This window comes from Phanerochaete carnosa (assembly GCF_000300595.1).
Source record: "Phanerochaete carnosa HHB-10118-sp unplaced genomic scaffold PHACAscaffold_4, whole genome shotgun sequence".
NCBI classification, from domain to species: Eukaryota; Fungi; Basidiomycota; class Agaricomycetes; order Polyporales; family Phanerochaetaceae; genus Phanerochaete; species Phanerochaete carnosa.
In genome coordinates, this window is record NW_006767631.1 from 3,458,476 (window position 1) to 3,486,152 (window position 27,677).

The 27,677-nt window shown below is 53.0% G+C and overlaps 6 protein-coding genes across 6 annotated transcripts; 5 read left to right on the forward strand and 1 right to left on the reverse strand.

Annotated features, from left to right (window-relative positions):
- Positions 1 to 511: 511 nt before the first annotated feature.
- On the forward strand, positions 512 to 8,599 carry PHACADRAFT_254928 (uncharacterized protein). The gene is made up of 21 exons (XM_007395011.1): positions 512 to 779; positions 835 to 977; positions 1,039 to 1,164; positions 5,276 to 5,318; positions 5,372 to 5,483; positions 5,535 to 5,614; positions 5,675 to 5,690; positions 5,741 to 5,802; positions 5,859 to 5,962; positions 6,018 to 6,639; positions 6,693 to 6,759; positions 6,817 to 6,905; positions 6,965 to 7,429; positions 7,476 to 7,521; positions 7,577 to 7,611; positions 7,668 to 7,889; positions 7,942 to 7,996; positions 8,044 to 8,048; positions 8,109 to 8,172; positions 8,234 to 8,292; positions 8,357 to 8,599. The coding sequence occupies exons 1-10, from the start codon at positions 710 to 712 to the stop codon at positions 6,360 to 6,362; spliced, it is 1,101 nt and encodes a 366-aa protein (XP_007395073.1). The 5' UTR covers positions 512 to 709; the 3' UTR covers positions 6,363 to 6,639; positions 6,693 to 6,759; positions 6,817 to 6,905; positions 6,965 to 7,429; positions 7,476 to 7,521; positions 7,577 to 7,611; positions 7,668 to 7,889; positions 7,942 to 7,996; positions 8,044 to 8,048; positions 8,109 to 8,172; positions 8,234 to 8,292; positions 8,357 to 8,599.
- A 634-nt stretch (positions 8,600 to 9,233) lies between these two features.
- Positions 9,234 to 11,571, forward strand: PHACADRAFT_172903 (uncharacterized protein). Its single transcript, XM_007395012.1, has 8 exons — positions 9,234 to 9,466; positions 9,517 to 9,969; positions 10,017 to 10,202; positions 10,259 to 10,391; positions 10,453 to 10,557; positions 10,605 to 10,912; positions 10,977 to 11,222; positions 11,303 to 11,571. Exons 1-8 carry the CDS (start codon positions 9,365 to 9,367, stop codon positions 11,441 to 11,443), a joined length of 1,674 nt encoding a protein of 557 aa, XP_007395074.1. The 5' UTR covers positions 9,234 to 9,364; the 3' UTR covers positions 11,444 to 11,571.
- Positions 11,572 to 12,717: 1,146 nt separating this feature from the next.
- PHACADRAFT_254932 (uncharacterized protein) lies at positions 12,718 to 13,923 on the forward strand. Its single transcript, XM_007395013.1, has 5 exons — positions 12,718 to 12,767; positions 12,831 to 12,851; positions 12,904 to 13,113; positions 13,173 to 13,295; positions 13,347 to 13,923. Exons 1-5 carry the CDS (start codon positions 12,735 to 12,737, stop codon positions 13,560 to 13,562), a joined length of 603 nt encoding a protein of 200 aa, XP_007395075.1. The 5' UTR covers positions 12,718 to 12,734; the 3' UTR covers positions 13,563 to 13,923.
- Positions 13,924 to 15,734: 1,811 nt separating this feature from the next.
- PHACADRAFT_254935 (uncharacterized protein) lies at positions 15,735 to 18,450 on the forward strand. Its single transcript, XM_007395014.1, has 12 exons — positions 15,735 to 15,777; positions 15,840 to 15,957; positions 16,007 to 16,083; positions 16,139 to 16,260; positions 16,314 to 16,555; positions 16,613 to 16,744; positions 16,797 to 17,168; positions 17,217 to 17,278; positions 17,332 to 17,628; positions 17,688 to 17,765; positions 17,830 to 18,057; positions 18,115 to 18,450. The coding sequence occupies exons 1-12, from the start codon at positions 15,751 to 15,753 to the stop codon at positions 18,223 to 18,225; spliced, it is 1,866 nt and encodes a 621-aa protein (XP_007395076.1). The 5' UTR covers positions 15,735 to 15,750; the 3' UTR covers positions 18,226 to 18,450.
- Positions 18,451 to 21,914: 3,464 nt separating this feature from the next.
- PHACADRAFT_208365 (uncharacterized protein) lies at positions 21,915 to 25,148 on the forward strand. The gene is made up of 12 exons (XM_007395015.1): positions 21,915 to 22,775; positions 22,831 to 22,902; positions 22,962 to 23,048; positions 23,115 to 23,148; positions 23,296 to 23,370; positions 23,424 to 23,477; positions 23,532 to 23,599; positions 23,656 to 23,714; positions 23,776 to 23,905; positions 23,958 to 23,991; positions 24,042 to 24,069; positions 24,123 to 25,148. The coding sequence occupies exons 1-12, from the start codon at positions 22,615 to 22,617 to the stop codon at positions 24,947 to 24,949; spliced, it is 1,629 nt and encodes a 542-aa protein (XP_007395077.1). The 5' UTR covers positions 21,915 to 22,614; the 3' UTR covers positions 24,950 to 25,148.
- Positions 25,149 to 26,665: 1,517 nt separating this feature from the next.
- On the reverse strand, positions 26,666 to 27,379 carry PHACADRAFT_93295 (uncharacterized protein; the record flags this gene model as incomplete). Its single annotated transcript, XM_007395016.1, has 1 exon — positions 26,666 to 27,379. The coding sequence occupies one exon, from the start codon at positions 27,377 to 27,379 to the stop codon at positions 26,666 to 26,668; it is 714 nt and encodes a 237-aa protein (XP_007395078.1).
- Positions 27,380 to 27,677: the final 298 nt, after the last annotated feature.

Here is a 27,677-nt window from a genome sequence, read left to right on the forward strand (position 1 = left end):
GATAGTATGTCATTGCTGTGTTTTCTGTGATGTGCCGTAGGTTGCTGATATCAGGCAGACTAATAGACAGCCACTCGATTTGCGTGTCGAAGGCCGTCGGTGCCGGTCGCAGTGCCCGTGAGTTTCCACGGTCCATCCCTGGGTACTGCAGGCACTGAGGCACGTAAAAAATTCTTATCATAGATAATAAAGTAAAATGTCGGTATCGACCTGACTCGCAGCTGCCTCAAACGTTAGAGAGGCCGAGAGTCGTCGAAGCGGTCGACGCCTGAAGATCTCAACCTTCTGCAAATACGAACAAATATACCTGATCAGTCGAGACGGGAAGTTCCGAACAGTGCTGTCTGGGCGCTGCTACTTATGCTCATGCCCGCTCGTCTCCAACCCGGCCAGAGGAATTGCTCAGAATTGCTGCCTCTGAGCGACATAAAAAACCAAACGAAGAAAAGAACAGGTACACCCACGAATATCGCGAAGATTTTACTCATTTGTCGCTAGTTTTTCCAGCCTTCTCAGTGTCGCAGCCCACGCTTACAGCAGTCGTTTCCCGCGGTGCGAACTGGGAACGATGTGCCAGTTGTGTACATGGCGTGTGGATGGCGTGCCAATTGTAAAGATGGCGTGACCTTCTCCCTGAGCAAATGACCTCATGGCTTGGATATATATCTCCTGAGGCGCACACTTGTCTATGTCAGGCTTGAACTTCACCATGACCATCACGCAGACCACAGCGCCTCCGGTACCGCACTACGTGCCCGCATCTGACACTAAGGCAGATTGTGAGCCGAGTCACATGCTGAGGGACGGCGCCAGGGGCTGACATCTGTGATGTAGTGGATTATGCGGACCTAGCGGTAGTCGACTTTTCCAAGCTCTCGACCCCAGAGGGTCGGACAGAGCTTTCTAGGATCGTTAGGGATGCCATGTCCACTCAGGGCTTCTTCTGTGTCATCAATCACGGTCTGTCTCTTGAACAAGTCCGTTCTGTCTCATCGGTACGTTTGTCATGTCTCACAAGCCTGTTGGTTCTCGGTCCAGAAAGACCGGATCATCGACATTGGCAATGTTCCGTTCGAACAAGTATCGGACGAGGAGAAGTTGAAATATATTGGCAAGATGCTCGAGACGGGATCGTATCAAGGGTACAAGCTCCGACAATACTGGGTAAGCTTTTGATGTGGGCTGGTTTTTAAAATTTCTCGCATGCTCACGAGCTGTCCAGCACGTAAATGGTGGCGTGCGCGACCAGATAGAAAATTATAATAGTAAGATTAAGGACGAAATGTTGTTCTAATATAGACTTACTCTTTAAACGCCAGTCAACCGAACTGTGACGAAGCAAGAGCATCCAGAAGCTTTACGGCCGTTCCTGCCAGAGATCGATGCCTTCGCCAGGCACAATCACTTCAACGTCTTACACCCAATCTTGCGGTAGCGCCACTATTCTTGGACATTTTTTCCTCCGGCGTTGACTCTTCCGTAGCCTCTTGGCCATTGGACTCGAGCTTCCCGAGGAGACTTTCGTAAACATCCATGGCTGGGACGCGGCTGGTGAAACATGGCGTAAGCGTCTCTGCTGTCTGGTGCTCCTTCGTCGGATGCTTAATATGGCTCGTATTGCAGTGCGCTTTATGAAATAGTTCGTGAGCTAACGACACAATCGTGACCTGTGACTGATATCCGCTGCAGCTATCCGCGCTCTGCTGAAGAAGAAGCGAAATCCAATAATTTATGGTTCAAGGGCCATACCGGTACGTGCGGCTACTCGCTCGTTTACTGTCGGAAGGGACCCATGCCCGTGCCCTAGACTTCGGCAGCATCTCCGTTCTTTGGTCTCAACCGGTAGCCGGTCTTCAGATCCTGTCGCCCGACGGCAAGTGGCGCTGGGTCCGGCACATTGACAACGCCCTCGTAGGTGCCACACCGCGTGTAGACGCTATAGGCGACGCTGATACGGGAACTCAATAGATCATAAATGGCGGCGACTCGATGGAGTTCCTCTCCGGAGGATACTACAAAGCCACGATTCATCGTGTCGTGCAGCCGCCTGAGGACCAGCGCGGCTACACGCGCCTCGGCGCCTTCTACTTCGCCATGCCTGACGACAACGTCAAACTTGTTCCGCTCGCGAAGAGTCCGGTGCTGCAGAGGGAAGGCATCAAGCGGCGCTTTGACGACGAGCACGCGCCGATTACGGAAATGTGGCGCAAAGGCCGGATCTCTACGTACGGTAAAAGTGAACTGAAGAAGGGACAAGAAAACGGGGTAGAGGAAGAGTACGTTAGCGGCGTCTTGGTGAAGTACTATAACTAGCCAGGTACCGCAGCTCGTGAAAATTGTTTGCAACTGTCAAATTTGAGTGTAGCACGAAGTCTATCGGTAGAGAAAGGTGTTTCACGTCTTTGCCTCATCCTTATAATCACGGAGGCCGAGTCGCTGCGCAAGGAAATTTACAAGATCGCCGAAGACTACGATGAAAATATGAGCGCGCCGAAAAGGAGGCTCAGAAGGAGGTTAAGGAGATCAAACGGGCTTCCCGCGAGGCCGAAAATGGCTCGGGCACCGCGTCATCACAATCACCACCACCAGCTCAGGAGACTGGCGTATAGCGGCGCCATGGATGCTACCCACGGGCTTCGCATTCGACGGCTGTGCAGGCCATGCTGAGTACACGGACGTTTCATAAGTATTAGTATATCAATGTAGATATATATCCAGCGTGTATGGTTATATTCAGTTGAGCTGTGTTTAGTTCTTCAGTCACTATTCCCACCCCCTTTTGGTACTACTTTAGACCATTTCGTATGTTGCTCCTTTGCATCCACGTTCCCGTCAATGTTATATGATCCAGTACAGCGACCCTCTGTCTATCTACCTGTATTTTTACCGAGATTTTGTGTGGCGATTATCGTGTATAGTGGATATCGTAGTACGACATGTCGTTGATTGACTAGTCACGACCCAAGCGAAACTCTGATAATCACGAAATTGCTGTTTTGGGCGTCATCGCGCTCAACGGATTGGCTGCAATGCCATTTCGTCGCTAACGCTCATTCTGTCCTTCAGGCAGCTCATTGGGCACACCCGCTGCTATGGAATGTAGGGATGAGTCGCAAAGACATTTAAAGACCTATGTTCGGACCAAATTTCGTGGGATATGCCCCAGACGATCAATCTTAGGTCACCTATCAAAGCGTCGATATTCTCGGCACCAGAGTTTTATCAAACCAGCTCCCCTCTCGCGATGGCTGTTTATATAAGTACTGCCTAGATAAACACTATGATATATTACAACTAAGCCATAAAAAACTCTCAAAGCCGTACAGTGCAAAACGAAGGAGGGAAACCAGAATTGTCAAACACCGCCCCGCTTATCAAACACGGTTCAGGGATAGCATCCACAGGGTGGTCACGGTAAGCACGGTTTTTTTCTTGAAGAAACCCGGCCAAAATTGGGAAAACAAGAACCAATTGTTCCCTGGTTGTACATTGGGGTAAATTGGTGCGCAAATTGGTGCAAAACCAGCCAAAAGAGGCTGAAACGCGACGGGACTAGCGGAAAAGGAAGTTCTGTCTCCAAGTTTTCTCGAATGAAACCCGGTCAAACACAGGTTCTTGTTCGCCTAGCTTTTGGCTGGTTATGCAAGCAAAAAAACTGCACCTGCCACTAGTGATCGAGCGTAGTCAAGTATCGCTCATCGCAGCAGGAGTCGGCGGTCTTCCGTCCGAAGCTCCAGGAGTCGTAGCCTTCCACCCACTGCCGTAAGCGGCTTCTCGTTAATCAGTCGCTCAAAGACTCACATGCCACGCCTATAGTCCGACCGTAAATCGGAGTCAAGGACTTGTGAGCGGTCGCGGCGAGCTGATAACTTCCCGCGGGCCGCCGTGGCAGAGCGAGAGCTAACCAGAATCAGCAACACATCCGTCATTGCCGCGGCAATCCACTGCAATGTGTATGTCTTGATGCGAAGCCTTACCACCTGCAGAGTCTGTGGAGAAACTTCCCGCTGCAATGAGGAGGCGCTTCCCACGTCTGAGACAATGTATTGATGGAGCTTCCGTCGCAGATTGGGCCTACTATGCTCCGATAAGGTGCATTCAGAAAATACACCAGTCTCGAGAACACTGATAACGTAACTTTGCTGTGTTTTCTGTGATGTGTCGTACGTTGCTGATGTCGGCTAATAGACAGTCACTCAATTTGCATGTCGGGGCTGTCGGTGCCGACCACGGTGCCCGTGGGCTTTCACGATTCACCTGCACCCCTGGATACCCGTGAGCCTTTGAGGTAACGTAAAAGAATGGCCATTGCAGATAGAAGAGTAAGCTGTCGGCCCTCACCCTCATCCGACTTGCATATGCCTCAAGTATTTAAGGTGTCGGAACCTGAAGATCTCAACCTTCTACAAATATAGGTAAATGTACCTAATCAGTCGAGGCGGGAAGTTCCGAGCAACGCCCCGTATTAATCGATCACTACCCGTTTGTCTTCAAGCTAGAATGACTGCCCAGAGCCGCTGCCCCTGAGCGACATGAGATACTCAACGAAGAAAAGAAAATGGTACAGTCCACAAATATTTCGAAGATTTACTCATTTGTCGACAATTTTCAGTGCCGCAGGCTACGCTTACAGCAGTCGTTTCCCGCGATACGAACTGGGAATGGCGTGCCAAATGTATAGATGGCGTGACCTCCCTCCCTTGGCAAATGACCTCACGGCTTAGATATATACCTCCTGAGGCGCACGTCAGGCTTGAACTTCACCATGACCATCACGCAGACCATAGCGCGTCCGGTGCCGCATTACGTGCCCGCACCTGAGACTAAGGCAGATCGTGGGTCGATTTATACTGAAAAATGGCGCCAGGTGTTGACATCTGTGATGTAGTGGATTATGCGGACCTAGCGGTAGTCGACTTGTCCAAGTTCTCGACCCCAGAGGGTCGAATCGAGCTTTCTAGGATCGTTAGGGATGCCATGTCCACTCAGGGCTTCTTCTATGTCATCAATCACGGTTTGTCTCCTAAACAAGTCCGTTCATCTCATCGGCGCGTCTGTCATGTCTCACAAGTCCGTTGGTTCTTGGTGTAGAAGGACCGGATCTTCGATATTGGCGATGTTCCTTTTGAACAAGTGTCGGAGGAGGAAAAGTTGAAATATATTGGCAAGATGCTCGAGACGGGATCGTATCAAGGGTACAAGCTCCGACAATACTGGGTAAGCTTTTGATGTGGGCTGGTTTTCAAGATTCTTCGCATGATGCTCATGAGCCCAGCATGTAGACGGCGGCGTGCGCGACCAGATAGAAAATTACAACAGTAAGATCAAGCAACAACTTTGGTCCAATACAGACTTACTCTTTGAACGCCAGTCAACCGAATTGTGACGAAGAAGGAGCATCCAGAAGCTTTGCGGCCGCTCTTGCCAGAGCTCGATGCTTTCGCCAAGCACAATCATTTCAACGTGCTGCACCCAATCTTGCGGTAATGCCACCATTTCTGAATGTTTCTTTTCCAGCGCTGACCCTTTCGTAGCCTCATGGCCATTGGACTCGAGCTTCCCGAGGAGACTTTCGTAAACATCCATGGTTGGGACACCGTTGGTGAAACATATGGTACGCATCTCTGCTCTCTGGTGCTCCGTCGTCGGATGCTCAATATGAATCGTGTTGTAGTGCGCTTCATGAAATAGTCCGTACCCTAATACCAAGGTCATAGCTTGGGACTGAGATCTGCCGCAGCTATCCGCGCTCTGCTGAAGAAGAAGCGAAATCCAACAACGTATGGCTCAAGGGCCACACCGGTACGTACAGCTATCCACTCATTTTCTGTCGGAAGGGACCCATGCCCGTGCCCTAGACTTCGGCAGCATCACGATTGTATGGTCTCAACCGGTAGCTGCTCTTCAGATCCTGTCGCCCGACGGCAAGTGGCGCTGGGTCCGGCACATCGACAATGCCATCGTAGGTGCCATTACGTGTAGATGCTATAGGCACCGCTGATACGGGAACCCGATAGGTCATAAATGCTGGGGACGCGATGGAGTTCCTCTCCGGAGGATACTACAAAGCCACAATCCACCGCGTCGTGCAGCCGCCTGAGGACCAGCGCGGCTACACGCGCCTCGGCACCTTCTACTTCGCCATCCCCGACGACAGCGTCAAGCTCGTTCCGCTCGCAGAGAGCCCGGTGCTGCAGAGGGAAGGCATCAAGCGGCGCTTTGACGACGAGCACGCACCGACTACGGAAGTGTGGCGCAAAGGCCGGACCGCTGCATACGGCAAAAGTGAATTGAAGATAGGACAAGAAAGCGGGATAGAGGAAGAATACATCAACGGCGTCTTGGTGAAGCACTATAACTAGCCTAGTACCGGAGCTCGTGAAAATTGTTTGCATCTATTTGAGTGTAGCACGAGGTCCATCGGTAGAGAAGGGTGGTTCATGTCTTTGCCTCATCCTCGTAATGCTCGATTGTCAGCGTCCGAACTGGCCCGAAGAAGTGGAAGCGGCCCCAGAATCTCCAGACGGCGCCGACAAGGAGCACGACACCACCGATGGCGACAATGGCGTAGTTCATGTTAAGTTTTGTTACGGGCATCGCAGTCGGCAGAATGAAGAGAATGCAAATGAATACGGTGAACTGTGAATTCCGCGCTCAGTAGACGCCCGGTCCGGAGTGCGAAAAACACGCACCAGAAAACTTGCTAGGTTGATTGGCCAAGACCACTTTCCCAGGCTGAACAGGCCGCGGCTGGGCAACCTGGGCATAGTACAGGTCAAAAACCATGTGCAAAAGGCCTGCGATGCTGATACTCACGAGGTCGAAGGCCAGACTGTTCGGATGAGGATGGGTTGCATATAGCTGAGCATGACCGCGATAGCCGCAGAAGAGAGGATAGCATTGAACTATACAAAGTCGTTGCATTAGCATGGCGTACGATGGTCAATCTAGTCGTTGGGCTTACTGCGATGGCGGACCCAATGTAAGAGCACGAGATGATGCAGCCAATCAGGACGGACAGCCAGACGCCGACATACGGAGCCTGGTACCGGTTGAGCGTCATGAATGAGGATCTGAACGGGAACGCGTCGTCTCTGGCCAGGGCATAGAAAAGACGAGAGCTCGCGGTGAACGCCGTGACGGCGGCCATGAACTGTGCAAGCATGATGACAGTGAGGCACATCAACGTCAGGCGCTTGCCGACGGCGTCGAAGTACAGCTGGGCGATGGGAATGGCGTACGATGTGGCTTGTACGTTGCTGATACTCTGCACAGAGAAAAGTAAAGCGAGCATGTACGCCAGACCAATTAACCACGAGCCGACGATACTACCAACGACCGCCAGTGGGGCGAGGAGCTCTGCACGCTTGGCCTCTTCCGCCACCTGTGCGGCTGTTTCGCAGCCTTCAAGTGTGTAGACGGCCTACATATCCGTCAGCGTTTGTCTTCGGCTATAAAAAGGTGCCTACCTGCAGAAAACCGAGTAGTACGACAAATCCTCTGGATTGCCATCCTGTAAAGCTAAGGTTGAATCAGCACGAGTAACCCTGAAGATCACAGCAGAACTTTCACGTACTTTTCGAAGTCCGTGAAGACAAACTGAGCAGAATTCTACGAGTTACTTCAGCCATTAGAATAGCAAAAAACTATGAATGACCCAGACACACCTTCTCAGGCGCTTTCACAAGCAAAGTGATCACCAGAACCAGTGTACCACCGAGTGTCCACCACAAATTGAAGATGCTCAAGGCGCCGATAGCCTTAGTTCCAACAGTATTGATGACGCCTGACAGAATATTCACACCCCATGCTATTGCGGCTATCTCTACTCGGGTGAGTGTTCTGCCTCGTCCAACTTCTGCAAGGGATGCAAGATACAAAGCTACACTGTGAGACCCTCAGAGTGAGCAGAGTCCGTGCGTTGAAGAGTAGAATGCACCTTAGGTTGCCAGACGTACCGGTGAAAACCATCGCGATGCTGTAGATCCAGCCTGTCTGATGATATGGTTAATTAACCGCCTACAAGGTCCCTTGCGGACGTACAAAAACTGGGGGAAAAGAGAATAAGTCAAAAAGTCATCCTTTGGGTGAAAGAAAAAAGGCTCACAGCCCAAGATCGGCTGATCCGGTTTCATCTTGCAAACCCAGAAATATAGGCCACCCATGGTTGGGCTGACGGAATACGACCCTGTTAGCTTTGGTAATAGTATGCAGATGGAAAGGATGCACGTACAAGACACTACAGATTTCGGCCAGAGACAGTGCGATGAGAAGCATGAAGAAACTGCAGATCTATGATGCGTCGTGGTTAGCGGCGCCAAGCGGAAGCGGAGGAAATGGTTTGGCAGATCCTCACATTCCAGCCCCAGAAGAGCCCGAGCGGCCCTCCGGAGAAAAGACCGGTTTGAAACGCGCTGCTCATGCCTGTCAAAATCCCAATGGCACAGAATGAGATGCCCAGGACGCCGGAAAGCGACATGTCCCGACGAAACTCGCTCTTGTAGCCGAGCTCGTTGAGGCGCCTTTCCGAGGACGAAAGAACGGCATCGTGGTCTGAGACGTTGAGCCCAGCGAGGTGCGGACTTTTAGACACGCTTTGGTCCTCCATGATGCTAATGAAGATGTCAATAGTCGTACGATTCGCCAGGAGCTACCTACCCACCTGGCCGTCGGGAAGAAAGGTTTGTGGACTTGTTATCAGCACTAAATAGGCTCCTTCTCCTTCATTATCTGCTCAGGAGACTAGGTTCGGCGTTTGACTGGTCTGATGTACCTCGTGCTCAAAGGACGCTTTAAATTACAGCCATGGGAGCCATTGAAGTTGTCAATCAGCAGACCGGTCCGCGTATTGGCCGCTCGATGCTACAATTGGACGAGTCAGATTCTTTATAGAACGACCGGTCAATAAAGTCGCTTGCAGGGTCGGAAGAGATGGTCACGTATTGAAGATACTCTACGTGGCCAGGCAGCCGGATGGTCTTCTTATACAATATTTGTCTTTTCGCATCTCCCCAGGGTGACCGCCGCTCAGAGCTTTAAAGAGACTCTGTGAGCGTAAAAGAGCTCGAGGATCTGAAGTTGAGGGATACAAGCGGCGTGGGAGGCCTTTGCCCCGCATACTAGTAGGATTGATTTCGAAAGAGTCGCAAAGAAGGCTGAAAGAACTGCACACCCAAGTTCGTAACGTCACGTGATACTTTTGACGCTAACAACAGCCAGCGCGGAATGGACAACGACTCTACAACCCACCATCACCTTCCGTGTCATATACAGCGCATCCTAGCTTTCATTGAGACAGTCTGCTTCAACACCGTCAAGTATCCCCGCAGTCTTGAGCCTCAGCTTCACCAAACTTGCAGCAAGGATGGATGGAAGTCTGGACTACAAAACCTCGAAAGAAGCTTTCGTCTCTGGGACGACCGGCTCCTCTGTTGGTCACGTAAATATGGTCTCGCTAGCCGCGTTGGTATATGTCAGCTTTGTCTGTCTGTGTCGCAGAGAGCTGATACTGGTCAGGCGTCCATAGCCCTGCACTCGGCTCTTCGAACTCGACTGCCGCTACAGAAGACAACGAACTTCTACATGGACGCTCCAGTTCTTGTTATACCACTACTTCTTTCTGTTACAATCTTTGCGCTCTCCCCGGGGTATCTGCTCCTCTTGATATTGTTACCTACTTCGGTGCTACTGCTCGTCCCTCCACGTGAAGCCGGAACCCCACTTCCATCCACGCTTGCAGCTGGCAGTCGTCATGGTAGTCGAAGGCCCTCCCTAGTCGGGAGCAATGATGCTGCAGGTGGCGCTATGCACGAGCCACATGTACAGCTTGACTCGACAATTCCACCTCTGGCGGCTTTGACGACATACAGAGCCCATATGCTACTGCTCACAGCCATCTGCATTCTCGCTGTCGATTTCCCGGTGTTCCCGCGCATTTTGGCCAAGTGCGAAACCTTTGGTGCTTCTCTCGTAAGTCTTTGTCCTGGTTTCGTAATTATTCGCTAAAAGTCTGCCAGATGGATGTTGGTGTCGGAAGTTTTATCTTTTCCCAAGGCATTGTATCTGCCATTCCTTTGATCAAGAACCCTGCCCACCTGAAGGCACCTGTGCTTCCGAAGGTGGCAGCCGCAATGCGCAAATGTTTTCCGCTTCTCCTGCTTGGTCTGTTTCGAACTTTGTCAGTGAAGGGAACCCAATATCCCGTACGCGAACCATATAACCACCTCTCTCTCTCTTTGCCGCTGAAGAGTGAACTCAGGAGCATGAGACTGAATACGGCAGACACTGGAACTTTTTCCTGACATTAGGCTTCGTCCCTGTGCTGCAAATTCTGCTTCACCCGTTTATGACCTATTTGCCGATATCGGCGCTGGGCATTATGCTGGCAGTTGGTACGGTCTAATTTTCGCTTCCTGTCTGGGTCAGGTTTACCTCTGACATGAGAGCACGAAGCCTATCAAACTGCGTTATCTTCTGGGGGTCTCATGTCATACGTCCTTCATGCGCCACGGGACTCATTGGTCAATGCAAACAAAGAGGGAATAGTGTCTCTGATCGGTGAGCGCGCTCCGTGTGCTATGCAGATCTAGCTAAACACGATATAGGCTATTTGGCGCTGCACTTGTTGGGTTTGTCGACAGGCACCGTCATCCTGCCATCTTCACCATCGTTCTTCCGGAGAATGCAGCATGAACTACGCCAAAACGGTACGGGGGCCCCGCGGGACATTGCCCACCGATCGGACTCAGAAAGCGACGATGACACACCACGTACGGCGCCAGGTCCGCGAATTCCAAATCGGCGGGAGAACGACAAGACAGCGACAGAGTTATGTTCGTACGCCGTCTTGTGGTGGACGACGCTCGGCGTCTTGAGCTGGATGGACATTGGAGGCGGTATGTCCCGCCGAGTGGTGCGTGATCCTCACCCTTCGGTGCGAGAACTTGTCGCCTAAAGGCATCTACTCGTCGGTACAGGTTAACCTACGGTATACAATTTGGATTGCTGCATACAACACGACATTCCTGCTGGGCTATCTGCTCCTTGACCTCGTGTTCTTCCCGTCCCCGTTGTCAAGATCCGTGTATTCCCCGACTTCAAAGCTCAAAGTACAGCCGGATACAGTGCTCATGAACCACGACCGGACGGATGGCAGAGGGACGCCGAGTGCGCCAGCTCTTCTCGAGGCGGTCAACCGTAACGGGCTTCTTTTCTTCCTTCTTGTGAGTGGTGTCCCCGGCACTTCCGTCACTGCGCTCCGGGAAGGCCGAAGTTGACATCTTCCAACGCTGCTCTATCACAGGCGAATGTAATCACCGGGCTGGTCAATCTTACAATACCGACAATCTACACCTCGGATTGGTGGGCGGTGGTGATTCTGTCGGTGTATTCTATTAGCGTTTGCGCAGTAGCCTGGGCGGCAAAGGACAGAAAACTTTGGTGATTTTGATCCATTCGGCGTCATGTTTCCCCGGCGATTTGCTGGGTGGGGTCTGGGCTTGGTGGGCTGGGTTCCTGTGTTGTGGTGGAAATGATACATGACCCAATTAACCTTCCTTGTTTTCGTTGGAACCTCGAACGCGGTGTGGCCGCGGCGTTAGGAAACCAGCTTGCGCTTCCGACGACCAGCGGGCTGAGCTGTCCCTTGCTGCTGGGCATAGGGCTCTCGTGCTCAGCGCTCATGGCGCTTGGACAACCGATAGCTTGAGTTCGCCATTGCGTTTGTACAATCCGGGGCGGTGACCGTATGGCTAGTGGATGTTATGCTGGGCTGTGGACCTCCGCGAGTGTCGGTTCGAGCCTCGTGTACGACCACTGCTGTAACGTTTCACTGGTACTAGTACTAGCATTTCATTAAGTGTACCGCCAGGAACACATGGTGAAGGCCCTTGTACTGCTCATTTGTCGTTCAGTAAGGGCGTGTATTTCTGCGCTGCCGCATGCCTGCGGTGTTAACTTCATACTGCGATCGTCATGATGCTGTGCTAGTGCGTGTGCACAACCGCCTCGTGAGATCAGAGTTCTGCGGATCACTACCGATCGCCCCTGCGTATTGTTTCTTTCTGATACGTAGGATCTATCTTCCACCTCTTGAAGATTTCGCTCATCCACGCCTCTGAATGCACATCAACACCATCCGTCATCCTCGAGACGAGTACAGGACGAGAGGGCGAATACACCGTCCGCGTCAGGGCCCTAGCGGCTTCTCAGATTACTTCCGATGTAGTCCCGCCATCGGCAGCACAGCAAAAGGCGCGTGTAGAGCAGCAGGCTTTACGAACGGCTTTGGCCGATCTCCTTCCGTGAACTTCCTTTGATATTTTTCTGAAGCGCACAGCCTGGTTGCTGTGTAAGCGCTCTTCTAATCCACATAATACTGCGCAAGACTTGACAGGCCTCTGGCAGAGATTCGCAAAGGATTCAGGCCCGTATCCATTGGACCCTATACGGCTTGATTGAATAGCGTCAGAGCGTCGTGCGCAGTCGTCGCTAATGCTGCTCGCGGGAAAGCGTTCGATGGTGCTGAACGGAAGATGCCTGGCTGTCACTGACAACACGTTCCATGCATTCACGCTTTGGCGTCCAATTCGTTTGGATCCCTTGTGGGGTGTGTATCCCCGCATAGCCTTCCTTTGTGCTTTTTGTGGCATCACAGACGCGGAAGTTATATAAGGTGTGCCGTTGAACAGCATCGGCAGCACACCGTGTTCTATCTACTCAGCCTCAGCCACAAGATGTCCGCCCCTTTTCAATACTGTGGTGCCTCGGTGCGTATATCTGCCTGTGTCTCAATATAAGGTCGTGTCTGACCCAACTCCTTCGCATCCCAGTACTCCCGCATGTCTTCCTCAGTTAGTCTTTTCTTCACCTGATCCGTTGACCCGTGCTAAGATCTGCTTCCAGTACACTCCAGAAATCATTGTGCCCCAACGGCCATACGCTGCAAATATCCAGAGAAACCATACCCACTCCATCGGAGTAGTCGAGTTCTGGGTCAATGGTCAGAAGGGAATCCGACTCAGCGACGCACAAGCGAGAATCTTCACTGGTCTGGCACATGCTGATGACAGACTACTGGAAGGCTTCGGTGTCAAGGTCACCTATCGTATTGAGGTGCGTGGCATTGTCGTCGCTTGTACGATGCCGCCATTCACGACGACTCGGACGTGCAGTGGCCAGGATACGGCGCCTTTGGCAAGCAAAAGCATGCGCTGCGTGCGACGCGCGAGAAGGAGAGCATTACACGTGCAAAGATGGCCATCCATGTCGCAGAGGTCATGAAGGACTTTATCGAGGTGAGCAGTCCCGCCACACCGCCGCCCGCTCGTCGCCGACATGGTACGCAGGAAATGACCCCGCTGTCCACGAGCGACCCCAGCTGGCGCGTCGGGGAGAGGTACATCGAGTTCGAAGACCTCTACCTCCTCGAGATCCACCATGTGGCCAAGGCTAGCTTGCAGCCTGTGATTGCATACCGCCCGCGCTACGTATATCCGCAATCGTGCCCTCCGCCGACCTCTGCTGCGGCGTACTCGGCGTACCCTTCCTATGGGTGGCCATGAAGTCTAATCGACAGATCCATGGACTATGGAAAGCGCGGACATTTTGACTGGCTGGCTGTGCTAGACCATGTGTTGCTTCCCCCGAGGACACTCAGCCTCGTGCACCGCTTTGCGGCGCTGTAGCGCCCAGTGACTGTACAGCTCGACTTCGCTTCTCTTCCCGCTCTACACAGCTTGTACCTCTCCCGCAGCGTGAGATATTGTATCATTACTGGTAGTATGTCTCTGGTTCCCAGTAGACACCAATTGTTTGTTGTACTAATATTGGGCTCCAATAGGCTTCGTAGCAACTTTGTAGGGCTGTATGTATTACTCCGGAAATTTAATTATTGACATCTCTGTGGCATTGCGGGATGTAAGCAATTCATTTATCTTAGTGCGATATAAATGACAGGGATAGTACTTATTTACTTGTGCCTCTACTTGCTCGGAGCGGTGCGTTCTCGGCAATTGCCGACCGCCACAAAGTTCTCGGGGAGAACCGGGTTGGTAGTTTCCCTGCCTCTGTGCACCGCATCACCACGAGATCAAGCAGGATTGCCTGAGCGGACGATCCTCTAGACATGGTACGCAACGATTTTGTTGTTTTGTGCGCTGGTTCCGAAATACGTTTAGCTCGCGGGCCCGGTAAGAAGCCTCACTATGTGGTCCGACGCACAAATATGATCAGAGATTGCGCGCGATAGGCTTTTCCAGATGTGCTTCAGCATCTGGAAATACGGACCTGCACGCTCTCATCACCACGTTTTTATGAAACCGGCGATCTGCAGAGAAATCTCAGGATCGTCATATTCTCCGTAACTTTGCTTGCATCTCCGAGCCACACATTACAAATAGGCAGATCGTCTGGTTCGGCAGTGCATCTGCTTGCCCCACCGAGAACAAGTGCCTCATACAATACAAATGTGCGTCCGAGCTGCTCGGGTTGTGCTAGATCGCTGACATCTCGAGGAAATTAGCCTGAGCCGAGGTGTGCCCTGCGGCAATCTGTGATCCGGTAACAATGCAGAACTCCCATAAGTCACTTCGAGTCCATGCACAACTGGCACGCACCACAATTCGGAATCGAACCACGATGCGAGAAGGGTCCTTTCTCCTTGTATCTGGACTTCGTGCCGACGTTGTTTGTGCTTCGCTTAATCGGCATCCTATCCTTCCTGATACCTCATCATGACGCGGGATTGTGACCCTCAGCCTTCGTACGATCTTGGCGTTGGGTGCCCTCGTGGTGTGGCGGAGCTACATTAGCTCGTTGTGTATATGATCATTCCGTGAAGGCCTCGTTCCGCGTGTCCATCTCTCCGGTGAACAAGGATTTCCTTTTATGCATCGTCCCCTATACCTTCTCTCGATCGCACTCTAATTTCTTTTCCAGCTTGTTTTGTGAGGCAATGTGGTCGCTTGGTTCTGTCTTGTGTTTCCTGATTGATCCACGGTGGACGGCCGCGAAGGCGCTTACCAGCCGCCAACCGAGTTGGCTTCGGCCGATGGTGTCTTCAGTCTATCTTCATCCCTGACAAGCTGCTCACAAGGGAGCACTGATGGCCCGCAGTAGTGCGGAGCTGCCCATCCCACCATCTTGCCAGTCACAGCCTAACAGTATCAGCTCTACTTTGCCACTGATGAAGCGAGCCCTTACGCCGCGCCATGTCCCTTTCAATGAAGTTGCCTTGCTGTTCACACACGTCTCCCCACTGCCCCTAGGGTGCGGCCTGTATTTGTCCTCGTGGTGTAGTGCACGCAGCAGAATGCCCATAAACATTCACGGAGACGAACAGCATCGCCGAGCCGGCTGAACGCTATTTATCGGCGTATTTCTGGTTCGCTGCACCTGCCCAGGCACCGGGCTCTGCGTGAGCAAGAGAATCATCGGTTAGCACTGCCCTGAGTCACGTGAGCGGGCTAGCGGTGCGCATCTGCCCGTAAAAGGCAACATCCGCCTTGACTGCTGGCCACTGCCATCCGTCGTCTGAACGAGTCTCAAGACTCTCAACGCTTAGGCTGTGTGATAGCATCTACGGGCTCATGCCGACACAGGAGTTCCCTGCTTACCCCATGTGGGTTGTCTGCGAGCTGCCTGCGCTCGGGCTCTTCCATGATCCAGGGATCCCATGTATTGTCTTAAGTGCCATTAGGGCGTCCATGCCAACCAACGGCTGCAACTACTCCCTGTCCAACTACCACCACCATGCAGGGCTCCAGCGACGACCTCGAGGTGAGCGCAGCGGCCTCCGCAGCCTGCGGCGAACAGTTAATATCCCACCTGTTCGTTTCCAGAGCCAGAAGTCTCATGAGCGTCTTGTGCTTGAATGGGAGAACGTCACCTTTTCAGTGAAATCAAAGAAGATTCTGCAGGACGTCTCGGGCAGCGTCGACTCCGGCGAGCTGCTTGCCAGTATGTGTCCCCTCCCACGTCCGCCGCAGCAGCTCACACAATGCGCCAGTCATGGGTCCATCGGGGGCCGGCAAGTCGACAATACTTGACGTTATCTCTAAGCGCACATCTGCCACATCAGGCTTGGTAAGACTTCCTACCACACGATCGCTAACTGTTCAACTGATTGATGGTGCTACAGGTAACAGTAAATGGCGATGCTGGCGCAGACATGAGTGCCCTCGCCGCGTACGTCGAGCAGAGCGACGCCCTCCTCGGCGTGCTCACCGTTCATGAGACTATTCGCTTTGCAGCGCGGCTAAGGTTTGTCCCGGACACTCACGCGTAGCCGTAACTCCGCTCACGACCCTACATAGCCTTGACGCTACGACTCCCGCCGACGCCATTAACGACCGTGTCGCAGCTGTCATATCTGATCTGGGTTTGACAGAGGCGGCGCAAAATCGCATCGGTAATGCTGTGCAGCGTGGCATCTCGGGCGGCCAGAAGCGGCGGGTCACGATCGGCTCCGCGCTAGTGACGATGCCACGAATATTGCTTCTGGACGAGCCGACTAGCGGCCTCGACAGCAGGACTAGCCGGGAGGTCTTGACAGCGAGTATGTCTTTCATCTGTCTCGCTAAAGCCACATATTGACGTTTTCTGCTTCTCAAAGTCAGGAACATCGCTCGGAGGCATGGTATCATCGTCATCGCGAGCATCCATCAGCCCAACTGGGAGACTTTCGCTTTGTTCGACAAACTGCTTTTGCTGGCTCGGGGCAGGACGATGTACTTCGGTCCGACCAGTAAGTTAGCGCATAAAGCGCAGTTTTCGGCACTCACACAGCCTTCATACAGATCAGCTGGATGCATATCTTCGCGATGGATTGGGCCATCCGGTGCCGATGCACGCTAACCCCGCCGACCATGCGCTCGAGGTTACTAACACCGACTTTATGTCGGACCCTGCGCGGCGCGAAGTGCACGTCGATGAGCTCGCACAGCGGTGGACGGCCTACGCCCATGCGAATGGCCTAGGTCCGCGCGAAGAGGACGAACACGAGACGCTAACAGAACACAATGGGACCGCACGGTACTTGACACGCGGAAAGAGGGGCTTCTATGCTGCCGTCGCACGGAACGTTCATCGTACTGGAATCTTGATGGAACGGAATGTCATCAATTACAGTCGCAATCTTCTCGCTTATGGCGTGCGCATCGGGATGTACCGTAGGTCGCGCCTCCTTCAACTTCCATACCACCGCTGACAGGGTGTAGTTGGCATGGGCGTTATGCTTGCCACTATCTGGGTCAACCTTGCCCAGACGTCCGCTAAAGTGGTATGTAATTCCGAATTCCAGCCTCCTAGGACAAGGTCTCATGTGGCCGACAGAACGATAGGCTATCGGTTCATTTCTTCTCTGTCGCCTTTCTAGGCTTCATGTCCGTCGCAGGCATCCCAGCCTTCCTCGAGGAGCGCCAGGTCTTCATGCGCGAACGCATGAACGGGCTTTACGGTCCCGGTGCATATGTCCTTGCGAACTCAATTGTGACGTTGCCATACCTGTTCATCTGTGTCCTTCTCTTCGCTGTCATCTGCTACTGGAGCATCGGGCTCAACCCTGGTGCGGAACACTTCTTCCGCTTCTTGGGCATCTTGTTCCTGGCGGTATACACCGCAGAGTCTCAGGTACGCCTTGCTCCGGCCAACCGTACCTTTCTTCCATGCTAAACAATGTTCGGAACCAGTCCGCTGTCGTCGCTGCCGCACTGCCCATTTTCGTCGCCTCGCTCGCTATCGCGTCGTTCCTGAACGGCTTCTGGATGGTGAGCCTTTTCCCGTTTCCATCCCGCATCTGCCGAACCTCGCCACTTAACCTGCTTATCTCAGTCCGTCGGCGGATACTTCATCCGCGCGGTCAATCTCCCCCGGTTCTGGTATGACTGGGCGCACTTCATCGACTTCCAGACGTACGCGTTCGACCTGCTCGTGTTCAACGACTTCCACGGCATCACGCTCGGATGTGCGACGCTCGCGGACGGGAGTTGCTTCTGCGACTACCCGAGCTCGCTGATTGCCCAGGGGCAGTGTGCACTCGCTGGCGACGATGTGCTCCGGGTGCGTCGGTCCAGGCGGCTCTTGTTATCAGCTTGCTGATGGATGGCATGTTCACAGGCCCTCGCCATCCAGGGTATCAGCTTCAAACTGTACGCCTGCATCCTGCTCATCATTGCGCTGGTCTACCGGGTGATACTTTATCTCGTCCTGGTGCTGAAACGGCGGTAAAAGATAGCTCTACACGTTCCCATTATGTCTTCTATGGAACTTTACGGATAGGCTGAATCTCCACATCACTACGGATTTGCAAAATGCTCTGGCACATATGTCGAAACGCGCATTATTTATCTTGCATTAGTCTACTTTACGTCGATAATTCAAACAAATGGCATTGTTCGCTTACTTGTGGGGCTCAATGTCGCTCATCGCCTTGTCTCCGCAAAAATTCGTAATGTGCGTGGTCTTCCCTATTCGCGGCTCCACAGTCCGACGACAGGCTGTCTGTATTCCTAGATACGCAACATAGGGCCAGCCCGGCCAACCCTGGGCTGCACGCCCATCCTCCCTGGAAAGCCATATCCGATATCATGCGGTGTTTCCACCAAGCTATTCTCTAGCAATAGCATCGTGATACGCCTCAAAGAAGACACAGATGGCCTCAGGTCCTATCAGCTGTAGTGCTTCGCCAAGACGCCTTCGACGTATTTCGCATCCGCCCCATCCTCCCGCCCCTTCTTCAGCTCGTTCCTGCTGCACGCAGGCATCCGGCTCTTGCGATACGCCTCCGCAGTCAGGCGCGTGCCCGTCGTCAAAGCGCTGCCTGCCAACGCTTTTCATCTCTCCGCAGCACGGGGCTCTCCGCGAGCCTGAGCGGCGCGAACTTGACATTATCATCGAAGATGGTAAAGCAGAAGGTGCCGGAGCGCGTCTGGCACGGCGACACGGTGTATCATCGCGCGGTAGTGCACACGGAGAGGAACTCCATCGCATCGCCGGTGTTGATGGCCTGTTAAGCTCTCTTGGGTGAGCGGCTACGGCGTCTACTACGCAGCTGCGGTGCGGGTATCTACGAGGGCGTTGTCGATGTACCGGAACCAGCGCCGCTTGCTGTCGGGAGACAGGCTCTGGAGAACGGCTGCTAACTAGGACCAGAGCACCGTGATGCTGTGGAGGTCTGGAAGACGGAAACTCGTCCCTTCCGACAAAGAAAAAAAAACAAATAGGTAGGCGGTTTGGACGTGCCGATGCGGCCCTTAGGTCAAACGTTGTTCGATCCCGTTTCCTCCCCGGGGCAAGCGTGGGCAGCAGATCTCAGCATTCATGTCGTGGTTGAGGCTCCGACTCTGGTCGGGCTCTACGCTATTTCGAGAAGCGCGCTCAGGTTGAGCATCAGACAATTATAAATCGGAAGGAAGAGGCGCATACCATATATTTCGCCGGCGGCGTCCCCGCGGTCACGGTGGTGGTTTACAAGGGTTCCTTCGAAGAACTCGAGTCCGGAAGGCCACGAGGCTACGGAAGAGTCAGTGCCGTCGGAGAGGAAACGTCCAAGAATGAAACAAGTGGCGTCTCAGAATGGAGACCCTGCTGTAAGATGGGATGCAAGACGCCGAATTGGCTGAAGACGTCGAGCTCTGGCAAGGGCGGCCGCAGGGCTTCCGGACGCTCCTTCTTGGTCACGATCCGATTGACCAGCACGCGCCGCACTGAAGCGGTGGTCTGGTCGAAGTTCACCATTGTAAGTCTCAATCCAGTCAAGCACCCGCCGGTTACATGCTGCATGCCTCATCCTCGAGCGCCGGCCCAATACTGTACCCGTACGACCGGTCCGGCGCGTCACGCATCACACAGCCCTCGACCGCCGCTCTTGAGAGCGGCGGTCACGACTTCATAAGGGATGTCGCCGTTTTGCGCATTTTTCTCTGCTAAAATCAATATTTGAGATTTTTCGGGCCTGCGGCGCAGAAAACACTTACTCGCGCTTTCGGTGACGCCATGACTGTTCCTATCTGTATTGCCGCTCCCACAGGATGGTAAGCACAATTTTTTCCCTTGTATAATTACTCTAAAGCTTGTTGAACAAGAACCTGTGTTTCTCCGGTTTTCACCTAAGAACAATCAGAGATAGTGCTTCCCTTTTCTCTAGTTTTACCGTATTTTGGCCGGCTTTGCTCCAATTTTTACCTAAATTTGCCTTAGCAGGAAAAATTTGGTTATTGTTTATCTAATTTTGGCCTAGTTTTCGCCAGAAAAAACCTGTGTCTGTCTTGACCGCCGCGTTCTTGACTGGTGTCACAGGCCACTGTCGAACTCGCCGCCTCGCCGGACTGGTGGCCGACTGTCGCATGTCACACCCGCCGCCGGGCTGGTCGTACGGGTACAGTATCAGGAAAGCCCATACTGTAACAAAGACAAGAGCAATACTATCGCCTCGGAAGGTGCATATGGACCACTTCTCATACGTTTGCGCCGCTGAGGCCCGAGAATTGATTTTAGCAGGAAAAAAAAAGAAAAGCAGCAACACCCCTTGTGATGTGAGACCGCCGCTGCGGCACCGAACCAGTCGTACGGTGTTGCCGAAGCTTGTACCTCTGCAATCACCACGTCTTGAGTATTCTACCACATGCTTTGCCTTTTCTTCGTCTGACGCTTGCTTGAATAAAATATTCGCTGCGATATCGAAGGCATGGTCTCTCTGTATTCATATGTTTTTCAGATCAGAAGTAACAGATGTAATGTTGCGATGTGCGCACCTGCTCAGAAGACAGGCCATGGTTGATGACGTAGAAGGAGGGTCGACCACTGCCAAGTACGCATAAATCAGATTAGGGATGTCAGCCGGCGTACGCGCAATGTCCCAACAGACAGCCCACAGTCCGCTATAGTCTTAGGTGCAGGCTCATAGTGTGGTATCGAACGTGCAGCTGTAACCTGCGCGACGGTCATAGAGAAGCTCGAGTTCGAGCTGGACGGCGGGTGGACGAGTGGTGGGTGCTCTTAGAGGTCTCGGGCTATCAGTGACGCAGCGTGCATCCCGAGGCCAAACCGTCCCGGGGATCCGTTCAAGGGAAGAGGAGGCCATGCCGTCAATACATTTTGCATGTCGTTCCCAGGCTGCCAGCCTCATATCTCGGAAAACGGCTGCCGTGAACATTGGCTGCGACATCAAGAGAATTCCGGGCCACTAAAATTGCGACGAGAAAGTGAGACAAACTCTCGAAGTATTCGTGAAGCCTTCCTTGGTCAGGGATGATGGCTTCTGGAGCGGTACGGAGTCAGCAATCGTGAGTAGTTTGTCTGGCTAGAAGGCGGGCGGTGAATGTTGTGTCGGAACCTTCCGTTCTTGACCGATTAGGTGTATTTGCTTGTATTTGTAGAAAGTTCAAATCTCAGTCACCGGTCATCTTGACGGCCCTGTGCTTCATGCATGCTCGAAGGCAATCTGTGTCGGGTGAGGATCAGTTCATTGACAGCTTACTTATCTATCTATGATTGCCATTCTCCCCCGTTGCTCTGCTAGCGGGTATCGCCGAAGGGTGGTACGACCGCGACATCGTGCATAACTATATACGCACTGTGGACTGACAGTTTCTCTGAATCCACTGCATCGGTACCAAACGGAGATTAACGTTCTGTGTCTTAATGCTAGGTAGGGAAGTATTTGACCAAAGGGCCTGCTCAGCGAGTGGCTTAGAGGTGAATGTGCAAACTCGCTTATTCGCAAGTATTATGTGAATTGCTCAGAAGAGCAAAGTGAGCTTCTGGGTTGAGCTAGTGCACTTCAGACCCCTTCGAGAAACAGATAAGAGGTTACATAAGAATGCCAAAACGGGTCGTAACCCAAAGACCTTGTGTCACGTGATAAGAGCGCCTGAAGAAACTTGGTGGCGCTCGGACACGACCGATGACAACGACTCGCTTTGTTTCCCCCCGTCCACATGGCGGTGACCATTCACATGCACATCAGCCTGTATCCGACGTTGATGTTGGACGTCGAGACGTTTGTGCCTGGTATCTGTGACTGCCTCCGCCTCATCCTTGTCGCGGCATTCTTACTGCGGCAAAGTCCCACGTCAAGCTGCGAGATCAGACAGTTAGCTAACCCCAGTGATTGGGTCCAGATGTTCTCTCTCCAGTGTCGACCGAAGATCCCGTGCGGGAGGGGCAGCACTTCCTTGCACGGCGCCGCCTGTCAGTGCGGACCATTTATCCAGGTCGCCCAGATGCCCAATCGGGCGACTTCGAGGCCCACGCGGCGGCGAAGAGCTCGGCAGCAGCAATGCGAGAGTTCAATCGACCGTCACCGTTTGACTTGCACTGAGCTCTGGACGTGTCTTCGACGTCTGCGTGTGGCGCCGCCCAGCCTCCGGCCCAACCCAGCGATCCTTGCCCCTCCCCACCCACCTCGCTCGCCGTCTCCCAGCCGGTCTTAACCACCCCACTCTCGCTCGCTCAGACGATCCTTTCTAGTTCTCCCCACAGGCGACACTGCATCTTCATGCACATTCCGACGCACACGTCCTCGAGGGGTTGACACCACAGCATCGCGCCGAGAACGGCGAGCATCTTCCCGACTTCAAACTCTGTGCGATCTGACCGCGCTGCACCGGCCGAGCCATGCCCAACTCAGCCCAGTCCTTCGTTTCATCGAGCATTTCTACCTCGTCTTATGCCCATGCAGACTGGAAGATATGGTTCTACCTCGTTGCTCAGCTGGTTGGCGGAGTTGGACTGACCCTCTTACTGGCGACAATGCTCTGGCCTACCACCAAGCGCAAGTGAGTGCAAGCGAGCTTTTGTTTTCTTTGCCTTCCACAGCTCACTTTTTTTGAGACCGCGAAACCCCCTGCTCATCTCGATGTGTTTCTCGTGGTGGATCTCATCGTTTCCGTCTGTCCTCTTGCTGTACGTTGTCGTCCCATGCACGACCCCCCTTCATTCACGAGCTCGGTACCTGTATCCAGGTACTATGTGGGGCAGGTGACAGGCCCGCCGCCACGGCGTCAGGTCTGCCTTGCAAGTGCTGTCCTGACAACGTCCCAGAGAGCCCTGTGCGTCTTTCTTGGCCTAATCTTTTTTGCCTTCGTGTCGCTCAATGTATGCGGCATGTTCCACAGCGTTGCGCTGACGGCCCCAGCGCTGATCTTCCATGTACGTCATTCCTGTCGTGCCAACGCTCGTCGTTCTTCCATGTTGTTCCCGCCCACACCCAAATTTGGGACGTCTTCCGTGCTATCTTGACACTTGATGCGCCTCCTGCCGCATTTGGTCATTGCGCTCATCCGCCTACCTCCGTAGATCTGGCTCGTTGTGCAAACTGCGGTTGGATCAAGGTTCACGGATGACCGGATGTTACATGCTAGCACCATCATAGTACGTAGCTGTAAGCCGTGGACAGGAGCCCTGCAAACTAACCAATCCAACAGTGTCTGGTATCTCCCTGGATCGTCTACGGTTCTGTTGCCTTGGTAACACTGGTAGTGCGTTACCGTCATGAGCTTATAAGACTTGGTCTAATGCTCCATTCATTTTAGATAGGCCTTCGTGACCCGCAGTTAGTACGCCGGGCAACGTACTACTGCGTCATTAATGACGCACACCTGTAAGTCCCTATCACGTCGCCGACGGCCTGGATCTCTGCTGACCCGGGAACGACAGGACGGAGACCGTCGGGACCGTCGGCTCCGTAGCAACGCTCGCCGCGATCGTCTTAGAAGGTGCGCCGCTGTCGTGATCCGCCGGCGCCGTCAAACTCACACATGGACGCACATCTCCCAGTATGGATAGTCGCGCTGCTCTACCGAAACCGGTCTTCTATCAAGCAGCTCTCCAGAAACGGCCGCGGGTTGGATTTCTCCCTCGTGTTCAGGGTGTGTGTGTTTGGCGTGTATGTGTTTATCGGGCTCTGGTAAGGCGTCAATCGCTACTGTACTCGTTCGTTGGTGCTGACGTTGGTGCAGTCTCAACATCATGTTGGCCATCAACTTGACAAGTGTAAGTCTATGATATCAACTGCTCTGCTGATGCTGATGCTGCTACTGTAGCCCATCCCAGATCTGATATGCTCCACCTGTAAGTGTCCGTGCTGCAGATCGTTCGACCCTGCCTGACTTGCACCATCCCAGTCCCAATCGCCATCTTTGTCGTCTTCGGCACCCAGCCCGACATCTGGCGCATCTGGCGCGACGCCTCCCGCCAAGTCACCTCCCGCCACTCAGCCGCCGGCCTCAACAGCCAGTCCTCGCGCTCGAACGCATTCTCCTCCACAACTTTCTCGCTTTCATTCCTCAGGCCGTCCTCGCGCAGCAGCCCCTGCCAGCGCTCACACCCCCTCGCGCCCTCGCACCCCTGGTTGCCCGCCTCGACACATGCGCCACCCTATCCTTACACACATTACCATACGCGCTCCCTCCCGCTCCCTCCCCTCCCCGCGGCGCTGCAGCCGCCCGCACTCCGCGGCCGCGGCGCCGCCCACGCCCACGCCCGGCCGGGTTTCGTCCGCATCCAGTCGACGCCAGACCTTGTCCTACAGCGCGGCAGCGGCAGCAGCGCGCCCTCGTCTCCGACCTCCCCAATCTCCCCGACCTCGTTCGGCTCCTCCGACTCGCAACCGTGGCCGTCGTGGCAGGGGGGCCGTGACGTGCACTACCCGCCGCGCCGGCCGTTCTCCCCGTCTGCTGTGCACGGGTGGGCGTCCCCGCCGCCGACGCCGTCGGTCATTGACCTGCGCGCCGCGTCCCCGGTGGACGACGGCAAAGGTGCTGCTGGCACCGCTGGCTTTGGTGGGAGCTGCGACGAGCTGCTGGGCGTGCCTGCTGCCGCGGTCGTGCGTCGCAGCGCTGGCGCCGACGACTACACGCCCGTCTGGGACATTTTTGCTGCTGCTGCGGCGGCGGACGGGGAGGGCGCTGAGTACGACGAGGAGGGTGTCAGAGTCTGGAGGGCGTTGTGAGGGGCCTGCAGGTGGTGGCTGGGCCACCGAGTCCGGGACGTTGTCTTTGCGTTTCTTCCGTGGTCATGTTTTTCGTGTTTTCGTGTTTTTTTTGTGATGTCGTCGTGTTGGTTGAGTTTGGGTGATCGACTCGTGAGCGCCTGGCGCCGGGCTGTAAATGTACCCCCGCTGTAGCTGTATCGCCGTCTCCTTGTGTAGTCAGTAGTGCGTAATGTGTCTTGGTGTTTCCTGGTGTGGTGCATGCGAGGGAGTATGCTGGGGATGCGAGGCTTGCGGATACCTCGACTGCGCGACCGGCAGCGTCCCGGTTGGCCGTGGAGCTGATTCAGTTCGGCGGCACAGACACGCGAACTTATTAAGTTACACCGGACTAGCTGCTCATAAGCACCCAAGTGGCTAAGACACGCTTGAGAATTTCCGAAAAGCCCAAAAAATGGCACAAGCAGAAATCAAACCCACAGCCTGAAAGTAACCACAGCACGCCATACCACTAAGGCATAAGACCTTGTAAATGTAAGGTCAGAATTTCCCTATAATATCACTTTTCTGCCTTGAAGTCTCCTACATTTTAGCCAATGATTTACATATTAAAGCAGTGGAATGTAATTGTACAAAGGTATATTCTGATGTTATGGCTAAGACACCTGAGCAGATAAATTATACTCAGTAACTCAAGTGGGATCAATAGCAAATATTCAATGTCTCCATGTCTCAGCCACACTGCACGAGAGAAATTTGGAACTTTTTTATCGCAAAAAATATGCAAAAACAGCTTGAAAAAATAAGTAAGAAAATGTCATATTTTCTGCTCGGTATCCGGCAGTCTGGCAACTTGGCAATCCGGCAGCTGAGCCGAATATCGTCTGGGTGCCGCCATCCCCGGGTGCTTTAGTAAATGGCCTGGCAGACAATCAACTCGGCTGCCAGATTGCCAAGTTGCTGGGCTGCCAGATACCAAGAGAAAAAATACGACCTTTCCATACTTATTTTTTCAAGCTGTTTTTGCATATTTTCTGTGATAAAAAAGTTTCAAATTTCTCTCGTGCTGATGTCTCAGCCACACCAGTGTCTTAGCCATAACATCAGAATATACCTTTGTACAATTACATTCCACTGCTTTAATATGTAAATCATTGGCTAAAATGTAGGAGACTTCAAGGCAGAAAAGTGATATTATAGGGAAATTCTGACCTTACATTTACAAGGTCTTATGCCTTAGTGATATGGCGTGCTGCAGTTACTTTCAGGCTGTGGGTTTGATTTCTGCTTGTGCCATTTTTTGGGCTTTTCAGAAATTCTCAAGCGTGTCTTAGCCACTTGGGCGCTTATGAGCAGCTAGTCCAGTGTAACTTAATAAGTTTGCATATCTGTGCTGCTGAACTGAAACTCTTGGGCTGTGTTTAGTATGTACTGAGCATGACAAAAGATAGTTACCTGTACTCTAGTAGCTTGAATTCACATTTGACATCTCAAAAACTGGCATAATATGTTCTGTCTTTGAAATCAGCTTGAAAGGCTCCTTCATGCAACATGCTTCTTTGCAGATCTTTGATGGTGACATCTGGGAATTGGGAGATGTACTCTGTGGCCTCTTCAACAAGTGCATCAGGCAGCATGAGCTGTCTCTAATATGTGCTGCCTGGACGCTGCGTGTGGCCACATGTCTGGGTAGGCCGTTGGTTGTCGACCTGCACGCGTGCTCAGTCTGTGATAAAACTATACATGCCATCTGAGCTCTGTGTTATAATATCTGTTACACACACTTTGACGTAATCCAAGAAAGGACGACAATGCTCCACGATGCAGCGACCCACTTGAGCAATGGCCTGATGGCCGAGAATCTGAAGACGCGGAGGCTGCCCACGCCCGCACAAATGTGCCAGTTGTTGAACCACAGTACCGCATATATTGACATGTCGAAGTATACCATGCCAAGTACGACTGGTGAAATATACAATTCAAGTCTTGTTGATGCAAGATGCTAAGACTCGCAGCGTACCTCCAGAATTGCCGGACGGTGTGCGCCTCTCTCCATCTGCCTAACACTACCGGCCAGTCCTTTAGTCTTGAAATCCTGAAGGCAACCGCGATAAGTGCAGGTGCATTGTAGTAAAGGTTCAAGGTGCAGGAGAAAATCACTGTGCAAGCTATCACGTTGAGCAACATCAGAAGCGGCCCTTGAGACCTCATTGACCTGGCTAAGTCTCCCAAAAGACTGAACAGTGGGTTGGTGCCAGCATAGGTCTGAGCGACGTTAGCAAGGAAGATGTACCAGATGATGCAAAGAGTCCGGCTTACAGCAAACCCGAGCCTGGTATGGGTCAGGTGCGGAGAAAGATACGGAGTTTGGTAATTCCATCCAACACCTCTGAGGTTGAGGACAATACATAGTGAATAACACGTCTGCTTCCAGAAGGGTATGCGGAGCATAGACTGCTCGGACTGCCAACTTTCATGTCGGCAATCGACAACCAGGTCCCATAAGACAAGGAGGACGAATGCAGTAAATGATAGACACCCGAGCAATGTGCCGACAGAGAAATTGTCAAGATCATCACTGGTGTTGAATTTTGTGGCGTTCAATAGCGCAGCTGTGAGGGCAACCCATGCAGAAAGCCTGAGTGAGAGATGGAGTCAAGGTCTGACTGCAAGTAGTAGAGCAAGGATGATATGCGGCTTGATGACATATATGCCAAAAGGCAGTGGCTGTCTTTCTTCTCCGAACGCG

Excerpts from the sequence above, each read along its gene's own strand:
- PHACADRAFT_254928 (XM_007395011.1), top strand. The coding sequence starts at position 710 with ATGACCATCACGCAGACCACAGCGCCTCCGGTACCGCACTACGTGCCC. Across the intron at positions 5,319-5,371 it reads CCAGATAGAAAATTACAACA|TCAACCGAATTGTGACGAAG; the intron begins GTAAGATCAAGC and ends TTTGAACGCCAG. Across the intron at positions 5,484-5,534 it reads GTGCTGCACCCAATCTTGCG|CCTCATGGCCATTGGACTCG; the intron begins GTAATGCCACCA and ends ACCCTTTCGTAG.
- PHACADRAFT_172903 (XM_007395012.1), top strand. The coding sequence starts at position 9,365 with ATGGATGGAAGTCTGGACTACAAAACCTCGAAAGAAGCTTTCGTCTCT. Across the intron at positions 9,467-9,516 it reads TGGTCTCGCTAGCCGCGTTG|GCGTCCATAGCCCTGCACTC; the intron begins GTATATGTCAGC and ends GATACTGGTCAG. Across the intron at positions 10,392-10,452 it reads GGGCATTATGCTGGCAGTTG|CCTATCAAACTGCGTTATCT; the intron begins GTACGGTCTAAT and ends GAGAGCACGAAG.
- PHACADRAFT_254932 (XM_007395013.1), top strand. The coding sequence starts at position 12,735 with ATGTCCGCCCCTTTTCAATACTGTGGTGCCTCG. Across the intron at positions 12,768-12,830 it reads TTCAATACTGTGGTGCCTCG|TACTCCCGCATGTCTTCCTC; the intron begins GTGCGTATATCT and ends TTCGCATCCCAG. Across the intron at positions 13,296-13,346 it reads TCATGAAGGACTTTATCGAG|GAAATGACCCCGCTGTCCAC; the intron begins GTGAGCAGTCCC and ends CATGGTACGCAG.
- PHACADRAFT_254935 (XM_007395014.1), top strand. The coding sequence starts at position 15,751 with ATGCAGGGCTCCAGCGACGACCTCGAG. Across the intron at positions 16,745-16,796 it reads GATGTACTTCGGTCCGACCA|ATCAGCTGGATGCATATCTT; the intron begins GTAAGTTAGCGC and ends GCCTTCATACAG. Across the intron at positions 17,279-17,331 it reads CCCAGACGTCCGCTAAAGTG|AACGATAGGCTATCGGTTCA; the intron begins GTATGTAATTCC and ends TGTGGCCGACAG.
- PHACADRAFT_208365 (XM_007395015.1), top strand. The coding sequence starts at position 22,615 with ATGCCCAACTCAGCCCAGTCCTTCGTTTCATCGAGCATTTCTACCTCG. Across the intron at positions 23,149-23,295 it reads CCCCAGCGCTGATCTTCCAT|ATCTGGCTCGTTGTGCAAAC; the intron begins GTACGTCATTCC and ends CTACCTCCGTAG. Across the intron at positions 23,715-23,775 it reads CGCCGCGATCGTCTTAGAAG|TATGGATAGTCGCGCTGCTC; the intron begins GTGCGCCGCTGT and ends CACATCTCCCAG.